Raw genomic sequence first — 13,330 nt, 5'->3', positions numbered from 1 at the left:
AGAAAACGCTGTGGTTATTCCAAAAAAGCCTTCCTATACTCCTCGCCTCATGCAACACGAGATCTTTATGGGATGATCTCAGAAATTTGGCTAGAATTGATCGGGCCTGTCTCCCTCAGTGGATCGCCGAGCCGGAACCCTGTGAGCTTGCTCGATTTCCAGCTTATGGCTTGTTATGTCAAGCAGATTCGGAAAAAGCAGATTCCTTGTCCTCCAATTTCTTACAGACTTGCTCCAAATACACCTTGGTCGCTAGCGAATTAGCAGCTAGTTCCCTCTCTGATGACTTCAGATAATCGATTAATGTCTCGACATCCCCCACTCTTTTGAATTTCGTCTCCATGGCAGTGATCGATTGACGTATTACAGCAAGATTATGTTTTCCTCTTTGTAAGTCACTTTGGATAAAAGCATCTGCCAAATGAATAAATGTAAATGTAAGATCTTCCAAGTCAGCAACAACCTTCATTGACCAACGATGCTTGACGCTATTCTCCGTAGCATCCATGCACAACTCTCCACATGCCCTACTGAGAGTGAGAACCACTTTATAGTGACCACGAGGAGGTTATGTGACTCTACCCTCCCTAGCAACTGGGCCAATTTGTTTGCTTAGGAGACCTGACTGGAGTCACTCAGCATGCCCTAGATTCAAACTTGCATCTCCAGGGGTGGTAGTCAACGTCTTTACACGCTGAGCTTCCCAGGCCCCCACGTAAGTGTCTTTTAATGACTCCAGAGCCTGGGGTTTTTGAATTCTTTGACATATTGTCCTCCTAGAACAGTTATGGAACAGAATGTATTGAATCTCACCGGTTTATATCATTAAAAGTGTTAAAACTAGCAAAGTGCTCAGAGCTCGCCGTTCACACATCCGAACCTTGCATGGCGTCACGTGACCTCCTTTTAAATGACTTTTTTAAGATTTTTTAGAGGCATGCAATCCATCCATCCATCCATCCATCCATTGTCAACCGCTTATCCTGTGTACAGGGTCGCGGGGGGCTGGAGCCTATCCCAGCTAACATTGGGCGAAAGGCGGGGGACACCCTGGACAGGTCGCCAGTCCATCGCAGGGGGCATGCAATCCAATAATTAAAATTCTAAATAAAGATTTGCTTACATATTTCATACATAACATTTTTTAAATATAAAAATCCATTGATTACAACAAAACTCGTAAACTTTGACTACACATTGTCATATGAAAAACCAGTCAGTAACTGCACTGCCTGATTTAAGTCTAGGAGGCTTGAATAAAACATTACATAACACTGTAACAGTTCTTTTCAAAGTTTATATCAAAGTTGGACTTCTAGGTCAGCAATATTTATTTAGGAACTTCTCTGACTAAAGTGTTTTTGATTTACTTAAAAGAACCGGCTCATAAGAGTCATTCTAGCGGGAAAGGCATTACACTGACTGCGCTGTGTGTTTTGCGCTATGGATTCTAGAGAAGTAAAAAAAAAAAGCGAAAGGTTGACAAAAGTTACAGGAATGGTGACATGTTACAGCATCTGAACAATAAACTTTAAAAATATATGTGAGGTAAAACATGTAATTTTAACCTGAAATTGCAATGTTAAGAAAAACATACATGCCCAGTTCAAGGGCCTTTAACATCCATGTTCTAAAAAAGCTAGATACAGCGCCACAATTAGAGCAGAATGCAGGTCTTGAGATGCGTTTTTAACAGCTAAAGTTCTTTTGAACTCAACACAGAGTCTAGAAAACGTGCCCTTCCTGCACAAGATGCTGAAATAACTGAGACACGGCACAACGGTCAAAGACATCTGTCTAGCACATGCTTACATAGGAAAACAAGTGGAAAACAGGACGTCCGGATGCAGAAACATGGTGTGAACAGCCCCTCACTTGTCAATTCCCCATTATTAGTAATACAGTAAAGCAGTAAAGTTGGAGAGGAATAGAATGTATATTATACTGATTATACTGTGTTTATGATTAATTTGTATAGTATGTTTTAGCTTACTTTATCTTAAATGTGTACTACAAAATTCTGTCTTTCTCTTACTTTCTCCACTCCTCATTCATCTTTACTTGGTTCCAGGTCATATTTGTGGTCTTTTTGGAGTGTGGTGGAGTCAGTACCTGTCCATAAAGGTCTCCTGTGACTGTCTTTTTTGAGGGGTGGGGGTCTCAAAACACAGGCAGAGAGATCTTGGCACGCATGGCTGGACTGTCACTGACCTCCCCGCGCTGGTGAATGCTTCACTGAGCTGACACGGCCCACTCACCCTGTTGGTCGGGGGGAAGTTGGTGGGGGGTTTTCTCGGTTGAGGTTGGGTTGGTTGGTAATGTTCTTCAGCTCTCTCTGATTTTCCTATGAAGGCCCAGTCATGCTACATAGTGACACTATATTTTTGTTGTTTGTTTTGGCAGCAAAATAAACTAGTGTACTTTTACAAGCTTTAACATTTTGGGTTGGTTTAAATCGGAATGGGGATGTTTAGCACTGTTATTTTTTGCCAACTGCAAACATGCAAAAAAGTTGATTATATGCAGTCACATGGTTTTAACAGAAAACTATGGCTAATTTGTGGCAATCTAGAAAAAGATATGCATGTGCTCCCAGAGAAGTGTGCAGAAAAAGTATTTATCTTTCTCTGTTTCTGTGTTATTGAATGTGCCAATAGATTTACGTAGGTACATATCCCCCCACCCCCAGCTTGTGCCAAATCTGTCCAGCGTCCGGCCTCCACACTTACGCACAGCATGGTTGCGGCGCACACACAGAGGTTAGAGCAGACAGACGCATGTCTCATTAGGCATTCGTTCCCCAGAGACAGTGCTGGGGGAGCGTGCCACAGCTGCAGGAATGTCACGAGCTGCTACTGCTGTGTGTGTGTTGTGCGTGTGTACCTCAGCAGAAGACCAGCACACATTTAAAAAACACTGCGCCAAGAAAGTGTCTCTCGGCTCTTCCATAACATCCTTACTGCCATGCCTGAGCCAACAATAAAAACTTGAGAAAGCCTTCAGAACTCAGAAATCATATTAGACTAAAACACATTATATAGTTTGTTCAGTTCCTTTGTTTTGAGTGGACAAGCAGTGTTTCTAGAGTGCTGATATTTATAATAAAGGCACTGGCATGCTTCACTGTTTGTTTCACTTATTGTCTGTTTTTGCCACATACCAGGTAGGCCAGTCTGTGCATTTCTTGTAGTTTCTTGATCTTGGATGCTGAATAGTCTATACAGCATTCTAGCCATGTTAACGTGCACTGTATAGTTACAGCTATAACATGAAATACCTGTTCACATAGATTTACTTTATGTCAAAATATGCCTTCTTCCCTACTATATACTTTAGTTGGGCTAAATAGATCATCTAAATAATCATCTAAATCGCAATATGACAGTGTGATTATCAAACCGCAAATGCTGCAATTTAATAAAATAAATAATTTGTCTGCTCGTGAAGCGTTTACTGTATTAGTGCAGCTCTGTTCTCTGTAGTGTTACACCTACTCAAAGTACGCATGAATTTACATTTCTTGTTGCACTTAAATCTGTTTGTATACTATTCTGATGATAGTGAAATTTTGTAATATGGCACTTTTTTACCACTGTCTCCCTAAGATGATTCGCTGATGTTTTTTCCTCTTTTGTAAGTCGCTTTGGATAAAAGCGTCTGCCAAATGAATAAATGTAAACGTAAATGTAAATGCATGAGACTAATGAACTGAGCGTGTTAAATTTAAAGGACTCTGGATTCACTAATTGCACATTTGTGTAATTCCAAATATGCTTGGCTGGTGCTATAAGTTACATCAGGTTTGCGTGGACAGAAGAATGGATGAGAGCATTTCTCTTCCTTCAAGTTTTCCCAAAATAAAAGCTTCCACCTAAATAAAGACCTGCATATCTATACCGCATGCAGCTTAAGAAACTATTAAATAAATATGGTACTGTTTTATAATAATAATAATAATAGTTGTCATTGTTTTTGTTTTTGTTGTCATTGTTAATATTATTTCAATAATAATTTCTGAACTTAACCTCTTATTGGATTCAAAAAAATAATGATGAAAACTGGGCTAAGACATTAAGTCAAGGTACACAGTGAACAGATACAGATGTTTTTTCCTCTATATGTTTCACTGTAATTTTTACTATTTAATTTTCTTCTTTTTTACTATCAGTTTTTTTTGTTCACTCAATTTGAACACCTTTTTTTGAACAGTATTTCTACAGGCAGCAGAGCATGTTTTCTGATGACTTAATTTTGGTCAAAAGAAAACGCTCTATGTTAAAAAAAATTTTTAATCACATCTCAATTGAATTTAGGCTTGGGATCGATGATTTTTATGCATCAATAATCGGAAGAGTCTTTGTTCTCAACACAACTTTTGTAAAGTGTGTAATTAAAAGGGGCTGCACACCGGATGCATCTTGCAGATGACATGGTGCATTCTAAAATTCAAAACGGTAAATGTTTTTATTACTACCTTCTACAAAAGTACGAACACACTGCCAACACTCAGCGTCAACATTCTGCTGTGCTACGGAGCTCAACTCACATTGTTTTCCATTAAATTAGACCAAAATCATTGTCAAAGGGCATAGATTATTTACTCAAGCCATCACATATTGCGAACATGTATCTTTCATAGAGCCTACACAAAGTATTTTAAATTACAAGTATTTCGTTTTGTGATTTGGCAGCTTGAATGAAAGACCTTTTCAAGGCTGCATACAGAGAAATTGGATAATAAACATTGCCATTTCTAATCGTTCAGTTTGCACTGTTACACCAGTTTCACTAACCTGCAAAATCAACGTCATTGTTCACTCTTGAAGAAGTACAAAAACCTTTGTAACTTTGGATTTGTAATCTCCTGTGCTGCATCAGCTCATTCTGCATGTGTGTGTGTGTATGTGTTTGCTTCAGTAAATGGTTTATCGCCCTCTTGTGGTCTCCCAATGCAAGGACACCAGACTGTTAAACAGATGGCCAACTGAGTGAATGGGAAAGCAAACAAATTGGGCTTCTAATTTAAATGTCGGTTTAATCTATGCCTCAAAAATATAGAAATAAAATAATGTGCTGATCAGTAATCAATATATTGATAATTTATGACATTTCTAATTGTAATATTGTCCAAATCGTTCAGCCCTACTATATAGTATGCTAAAAGCAGTATATAAACTGAGTAGTATGTCCAAATCCTCAGTATTCATAAAACAGCGGGTCAGAAATACCCAGATGACCTACTGCATCCACCGAGATTCTGAAGTACGCTTTCAATTGACACTTTATCTCATAATACCACTAAAGCTAAGGAGACCAAAATGCTGAATAAAAACAAAAACAGCTGAGAACTGTAAGTCAGACAGTCCTTTTCAACTGTAAGTGCTATATATACCAAGAAAGTTTTTCCTTATGTTTGAATTATAAAAATTGTTTAAAAAAAAAATGAACAAAGCCAGAGATTTCTTTTTTTATACGATAATTATATTTGAGTCACAGGACAATGTCCTCTTTCCCATTTGAGGTATGTGAATGGATTTTTTATTTATTTAAATATTTAATATTTCTCCCAATTTGGAATGCCCAAATCCCACTACTTAGTAGGTTCTCGTGGTGATGCGGTTACTCACCTCAATCCGGGTGGTGGAGGACAAGTCTCAGTTGCCTCCGCTTCTGAGACAGTCAATCCGTGCATCTTATCACGTGGCTCACTGTGCATGGCACCACAGAGACTCAGGCTCATGCTACTCTCCGTGATCCATGCACAACTTACCACGTGCCCCATTGAGAGTGAGAACCCCTAATCGTGACCACGAGGAGGTTACCCCATGTGACACTACCCTCCCTAGCAACCGGGCCAATTTGGTTGCTTAGGAGACCTGGCTGGAGTCACTCAGCACAACCTGGATTCGAACTCGCGTCTCCGGGGGGGGGGAATGTATTCTTATTACTCACCAGCATACCTAAAGAACATATTTTTTTATGGCTGAGATGTACTTTTTTCATCAAATGCATTACATACTCTTGACAGTTATGCAAATTCGTGTGCAGCTCCTTCATACCAGCAACACCCATAAAGGCCAGCTATTAATCGTAGTTTACATGAAATGGACTATATATTCCAGTGGAAGGATGGCACTTTGTGAATTGGCTTAGTAAAATAATGTTTTCATTCGTGTCCTGCATTATTTTAATATGTAGTAACTGTTTTTAAAAGCTAAAAGGTGTTGTTTTGCACAATGTAAAGGGGAATGCCTGCAACCACTTATAGCTGTGATTATATTCACATTATAGCTTGGCCTCTTGTACCTTATTGGTTGTTTAATTAAAATTCTTCATCAAAATGTTTCTTTGTTCTTCCTCTGCTGATATTTTAGTTAATGAAACATGACAGTTTGGTCTTGAACAGGGACTTGCATCTCTCAAAGATTTTACAGTGTGCCTTTTTACAGTCCTTGCTCTGTTACAGCCCAGTATATCATTAAGCAAACATTTTGGTTTGTTTTGACTTATCTAGTCATGTTTGAGTAGAACTACTATGTGGTAATTCTGTTGTTTCTTTACTCCCTCTGGTGAGGTCTTATCTGTGGGTACACCTCACACAACCTATCTCATACATTTAAATGTATTGACTCATGAGTTTCATGGGGCTTAAGACAACAACCAAACAAGTTCATGGCTCAGTTGTATCAGTATGAGTTTATGTGTGTTGTTTTGTATTTGAGTGCATGTGCGTGTGCTTTTTGTACGAATGTAAATATAGCTTGTCTCATTGAAGGGCAGACATTAAGTGTGGGAGGGATTATTCATAGAAATGCTGCTTAAAGGAAATTCATATTCAAACATTTTTCCATCCCCGAGTGACAGTGTGAGTGTGTGTGAATGTGTGTATCCACATGTAGGCAGGAGTTGAAGCCCAGTTTTTTATGTTTTTGTTTTGAAACACCCTCCCTCTGTGCGGAAGTGTTACCGGAAATAGTGCACAGCCACCCCCGGTTCTGCGTCAGTTAAGCTGAATAAAGCGAGGGGGTTGGAAGGGGGCTTTCCAGGAGGACATTGAGAAGGGTGGGGGTTGCTTATGCGGAGAGGACGAATGGGGGCAGGGAAATTTGTGTGGAGGCCTGAGGCCATGTGGGTAACAGACATCTATCAACGCTGACTTTATCAGATAAAGCATCACTTGTGCGGCCTACAAACCGGCACACTTCATACATGACTACCAATGGCTGTTAACAGCTCCAATAAATTTACTGCAGGAATTCAGTGTCAGAACATGAAGTGTTTGTTTGTTTGTTTGTTTGTTTGACGTTCCCTGTTTAAGTGAGTTTATCCAATTTTCATCTGGGTTTAAACAACAATTAAGTTTAAATAAGATTTGATTTATTCTTTCATAAGATTTGACAATTATTCATTTAAAAGACACTTTTATCCAAAGTGACTTACAAATGAGTCACAACACAACATATACAATTCCCGTTTGACACTGTTTCATTTGGTTGAGGTGAAAGCGGTTTTCCGAACTCAGGTACACACCAACGAATTGTTCCATAACAAACATATGCTTTAAACCGTAGTCTGCACTATGTTTCATTCAGGGATGCACCGATACCACTTTTTCTCTTTCGATTCTGACATCAGAAATCACAGTATCGGCCGATACTGATCCCAAGCCGCTACCAGTGTTGTTTTTTTGCATATTCAGTTTAGAATATCTTTACATTATTGTGTGGAATTAATTGGGTGTACTCTTTAATATGTAAAGAAACACAAATCTCTAACTACACATTATTTCAATATAAATGTATAGCTTATTAAGAAAAACATTATTAATAACTAGTATACTGGATAATGAAGCAGCAAAATTAACAGCAATTCCAGTCTTCAAGTCTTCGGTAGAAAAGAAACCAGTGTTTTATTTTTATTTTTTTAAATGTTTCAACTTGTATCTGGACTTTAAAGGATTCAGATCTCTTTTTTGTTCAATTTTCATTCACAAAGTTATGTTTTGGAACCCATTCAACTTAAATATTGTTATAAATTGTAAACAAATACTATAATAAAATAATAATAAATTGTTATTAATATTATTGACTTTTAATTTTAACTGCTTGAACTGCTTTAATGGTGTTTTTATGATTCTTTATGTCATTTTTGGAGCTTGACAGTAATGAACATGACTAACAAACAGTATCAGTTTTTGATCGGGCTTGTCGGACGGATACCCGATCCATCTAAAAGCTTCAGTATCGGAGTCGATAACGATCCAGGTATCGGATTGGTGCATCCCTAGTTTCATGTGGACAATCCGGACTAACTTGCAAAAGTCAACCCCTATTGATAATGTATAATTTGCTTGTTATAGAATTATACATTTCTCATTGCTGCTTGTCTCCACTGAAATTCCTTTGGCGTGCAGCATTCTTTGCATCTCTTGCAACACATCCAAAACAAAAGGTGTGTGTCATTCTAAGTGAGTTAGTTTTTAATAGTATAAGTAATATAATAGTAAAAGGGTCATAACATGAGTAAAACTTTCCTTGATTTAGGTGTCTTTTCCTGGAGTGGTTACCTAGATACAGTGGTTCTCGTAAACGTACCGCAGTTCGGAATCAAATAACATAATGTGAAAAGAGACCATTGGGGGCAGGGCAAGGGGGTGGAATCTATCTCCAGTTCGGACCAAGCAATCGAAGCGTGACAGTATCCTCAGTGTTTTGCTAAACCGTCATAGATCCAATTTTCCAGGCTACAAGAGATAGCGAGAAAAATCTGCTTTCTCTGCAAAATGAAAGAGAAAAAAAAAAGACTCATGGAAAAATGTGTTTTCAGCCTGCCCATCCTCAGGGATGTTTTCATCTTTTTCTCTCTTTTTTCCCTCTTTCTTTTAATGTATGCCACTTGAGAGAATCCGGAGGGGCTGCACCTGTTTGCCTTTTGGCTAGTCTCTCCACCTCCTGCCCTGGCCTGCCACTCATGCCTCGGCTCTTGTGGGATGCTCTGCATATGTGTATGTGCACGTGCAAGCTTTGGGTGTGGAGGAAGGATAGCTGCAGGGCTCTACAAAGTTTGACAGAGACGAGATGTAGTCATGCTCACACACACGTATACACCACCCATTTCACAAACACACTCATTAGAAGGTTTTCAAAGTGATATCCATTCCTCTGGATCTCTGAATAGTCCTGTATTGTTTTTCCCTATCTTAGGCTATGTTGGGATTAGCAAAATGGTATACTACTCTTACTATTGCTGCAGTATATACTGCCTTTCAAAAATGTTTGTCAAAATTTTGTTATTTGGGTGTCTAAGACTATGATGTGTCCTTTGACAGATGGGTTTGGTGCAACTATGCTCAGATTAATTTAGTTACTGTGTTTTGGATTGGTTGGGCAGCATAGTATATAGCCTACTGTGTTTCAGGGTTGGGAGTAACGGAATACATGTAACGGGATTACGTATTTAAAATACAAAATATAAGTAACTGTATTCCACTAGAGTTACAATTTAAATAATTGGTATTTAGAATACAGTTACATACAATTTTGATTACTGATGAGATTACTTTACATTTTATTGTCATTTGTTCCATTTAATATTTAGTCCTTTCAGATGGAAAACATTTATACATATAAATGATGCGATCCAAAGTGCATTTGAACAGTGGTGAAACACTTTCTTATGATGTGTTACATTCATACGGGCAGAGAGAGAAGTACGTTTGAAGTAAGTTTGGAGCACAAGAAACAAAAATAAACCTTGTGTAAATTGTCAGCTTTACGCTAAGCTAAAATGCTATTTCTAGCCATTTTACATGCATGTGTTACCAGGCATGATCATGTTTTTTTTTATCAAGAAAATTCACGTTGGCTCTTAATTTCTTCTTTCCAGTAAGACTTTTGTTATTAGGGCAAAAATCATATTCTTGATAATCATTTTTGTATTGTTTTCCTGTAAAAATATCTAAAAACCCTTAAACCAAGATCACTTTGATTTATCTTGTTTTAGAAACAACACTGCATAAGGTATTTAGGTTTTTCAGAAAATGTATTTTTAACATGTGTATTTTGTCTTACTGTACTGGCAGAATTTTTATAGTCAAAATGAGTGAAATAATTTACCAGTGCTGAAGAATTAATCCAAAGTATTTAGAATACGTTACTGACCTTGAGTAATCTAACGGAATACGTTACAATTGACATTTTACAGCATGTACTCTGTAATCTCTAGTGGAATACATTTCAAAAGTAACCCTCACAACCATGCTGTGTTTACAGTATATACTGTAGTTTTATACTGTGCACAATATTCAAAATGTCTTTATTGGACTCCCAAATTTTAAGACAAATGTAAGTTGATAACTAGACTCCACTTGTTGTGACAAACATATTGATTAAATTGTAGCATACTACTGTTTGAAATATTTATACTGGAATAATGCCTACTTCTCACTATTTTTAAACAATAGTAGGCAGTACAAGTATACTGTGTACTGTATGCTGCGAAGTATTCAGTAAATAGTATGCTAGTATTCTATTCCAAACATAGCCTTTCCCTCCAGATCCTCTCTCTTCCTTTCTGTTCACTCTTGAAAAAATCTGCACTGACCCCTTCAGGTCACATTAAAGGTCGCCCAGCTTCACACACTAAACCCTGAGGGCCCCTCATCCTCTTCATCCCTCGCTGTCTTTAGATATCTGATGCGGGGAGAGGAAGAGAAGGAATCACTATTACGGCTCTCTCACTCACCCATCCGCCATCCTCCATCTCCGATCTCGTGGATCAATGGTATTTTCCTCTGCATTGCTCTCCCTGGCTGTTATTTCCATAGTTCAGCATGTTGTGCATTTCCTCACTACATTCTGTCATTATTTCCTCATGATTCGTGACCCATGATTCATGATTCATTATTGTTTATGAGACGGCTTTTGAATCAGAAGTGCCTGCGATGTGTGTGTGACCTGTGGGGCTGAATTGCGTGGTTCACATGACAGCGGGAGTAATTGGAATGACAACTTGCTGGGTTTCAGTGGAAAAACAGTCAGGACTAACTAGCGTTGTGCTCTGGCATGGACAAACCTCGTAGCTTTTGATTGTCATCCTCTTCTGAATTTTTGAGTGGTTTGGTGTAGATGAGTTGTCAAAGATTTGGGTTACAAATCAAAATGTTGCAAGTTCGAATCGCAACAAGGGGCGATCCATGAACTATTACCTTCTCTCCCTGTAATAAGGCTGTTCCTGTGTGGCTTTGTTATGAAAGTGCTACTTTATAGTAATTATGAAGTTAATTTAATATTCTACTGCACTAACTGTTGCTAATTTCAGTCTTTCGTGAATAAAATAAAATGACTACAAATATAAATATAACTCTAATCCTTTTTTTTAGGTTTTAAGATTCCATGTAAATAAAGATTCCAAATAAATTTTTCAAAAATAATTTTGTTCACGTGTGTTTGCTTAGCTGCGATGGACTGGCGACCTGTCCAGGGTGTCCCCCGCCTTTCGCCCAATGTTAGCTGGGATAGGCTCCAGCCCCCCGTGACCCTGTACACAGGATAAGCGGTTGACAATGGATGGATGGATGGATGGTGTTTGCTTAGAGGCCATGTACACTCACAGAGCACTTTATTATACACACTATGGCCCTAATAAAGTGCCTGTCATGGTCTTCTGCTGTTGTAGCCAATCCGCCTCAAGATTGCACATTCTGAGATCCTATTCTGCTCACTACAATTGTGCAGAGTGGTTACCTGAGTTACCGTAGCCTTTCTATCAGCTCAAACCAGTCTGGTCACTTTGGATAAAAGTGTCTGCCAAATGCATAAATGTAAATATAAATGAATACGTAGGTGTACTGGTGTTCCTAATAAAGTGCTCAGTGAGTGTATATGCTAGTATACTCAGAAATGTTGACTAAATTCACTTTTAGCAGATATAGCCTACACATTTAAAATTTACATTGTGTCTCTTCCAGTAAAATGCACCGAAAATATCGAAGAGACATGTTGCACTACACAGATTTGTATCCAATCAGGTGCTCTTTAGACTGAGAACGCCCATCCTGAAACCGACCAGCAAGTAACAAATTATGGTTCATGGCTGTGACGTAAACAAAGCCTATTTGAAAAAAAGGGATTAGCCCTTCAATATGTTCTGCCCAAACTTTGTGTTTAAAAAAAATGTCAACACTGGACAAAAAACAGTTTGACATCGCCACCAGGCGATTTTATTAGGTCTTTAAATTTCTAACAGTTTATGATGGATCTTGAGCATCAGCCAGCAAGATTGGGTAAAGCTGTTCCCAAAATCTCAGTCTGTCTGTCCCTTCTGTGCTCCTGCAGAACCGTGGGCGACTGGCAGAAAAACGTACCATTCCCTTGCCGCCAACACGAGTGCCCAAAAAGGAGCTGGCGTCCGTTTTCAGCAGTGACGAAAGCGAGGGCAGCGATCGTGCCAGTGGAGATCATGCAGACATCAAACAGGAAGAGCTGCATTACTCTATCATGAGAAAGAGGTGAGATCTTGTGTGCAGTATGAGTGTGAGAGAGTGTGAGTGGGTGAAAGCCGAATGCCAATCCCAGTGCCAGTACAGCCAACCCTGGCCTGCAGGAAACCCTTTGCCTTCTAAAAGACCAGTATTTCTATCATTAAGTCTCTCAGACTTGAGTAAAGTTTAAGATTACATTTTTTTGATGAATGTGAAATAGGAATGTAATGTCTCTCAGAAGTTGTACTCAGAACCATTAGATCCTGCCAGAGATAGGAGCCACGGGCGAGGAGCCTAACCCTGTGCAGGACGGGATTCAACCTGAGGCAGTGGGGTGGTGGAGGTTGCCATGTTGGCACACTGAAACAGCAGTGTGATAGATTGTAAGCAGACATATAAAGCGATGGCTGACACATGATTGGCTTGGAGTTACCTAGCTAATGGTGCGATGATGTACAGCTGCCAGTCTTCCCGCTAGAACTACGCTGCGCTTACATTTCTGGTCACCAGCATATGTTGTGCTTGGAATGCTGGTGCCTAGCATGGGATGCACACCCAGGCTTATTAACGAGCTTCACCAACAAGCTTTCCTTGGCAAACCAGTTTCATTAGTGATCAACATGGCAATGGTAGACCAGCACCAAACCAGCATCAATTATGGAAATTAATTCTGGTCTAACCTGATTTTTCAGCAGGGATGTCAGACATCAGTGCACCACAGAAAAGGATTTATAGATACTTCAGGCCTTTAAACTTATAGCCCCCTATTTTCACACACACGTACAAACTAACACACCCAAATACACTCATTGGCACTATGCAGATGCACAGAGGGTGTGCCTACTCTAA

General features: G+C 39.0%; 1 protein-coding gene across 4 annotated transcripts in view; it reads left to right on the top strand.

Annotated features, from left to right (window-relative positions):
• The window catches only part of samd11 (sterile alpha motif domain containing 11), a 138,428-nt gene that overhangs the window by 37,583 nt on the left and 87,515 nt on the right, over positions 1 to 13,330 (top strand). For all 4 annotated transcript variants that reach the window (XM_052092168.1, XM_052092166.1, XM_052092165.1 and 1 more), the window contains exon 3: positions 12,336 to 12,508. In XM_052092168.1, coding sequence (XP_051948128.1) covers positions 12,336 to 12,508 — 173 coding nt within the window. The remainder of the gene's footprint in view (positions 1 to 12,335; positions 12,509 to 13,330) is intronic.

Source organism: Xyrauchen texanus, chromosome 25 (assembly GCF_025860055.1).
Source record: "Xyrauchen texanus isolate HMW12.3.18 chromosome 25, RBS_HiC_50CHRs, whole genome shotgun sequence".
NCBI lineage: Eukaryota > Metazoa > Chordata > Actinopteri > Cypriniformes > Catostomidae > Xyrauchen > Xyrauchen texanus.
This window is presented reverse-complemented; position numbering and strand designations above follow the sequence as displayed.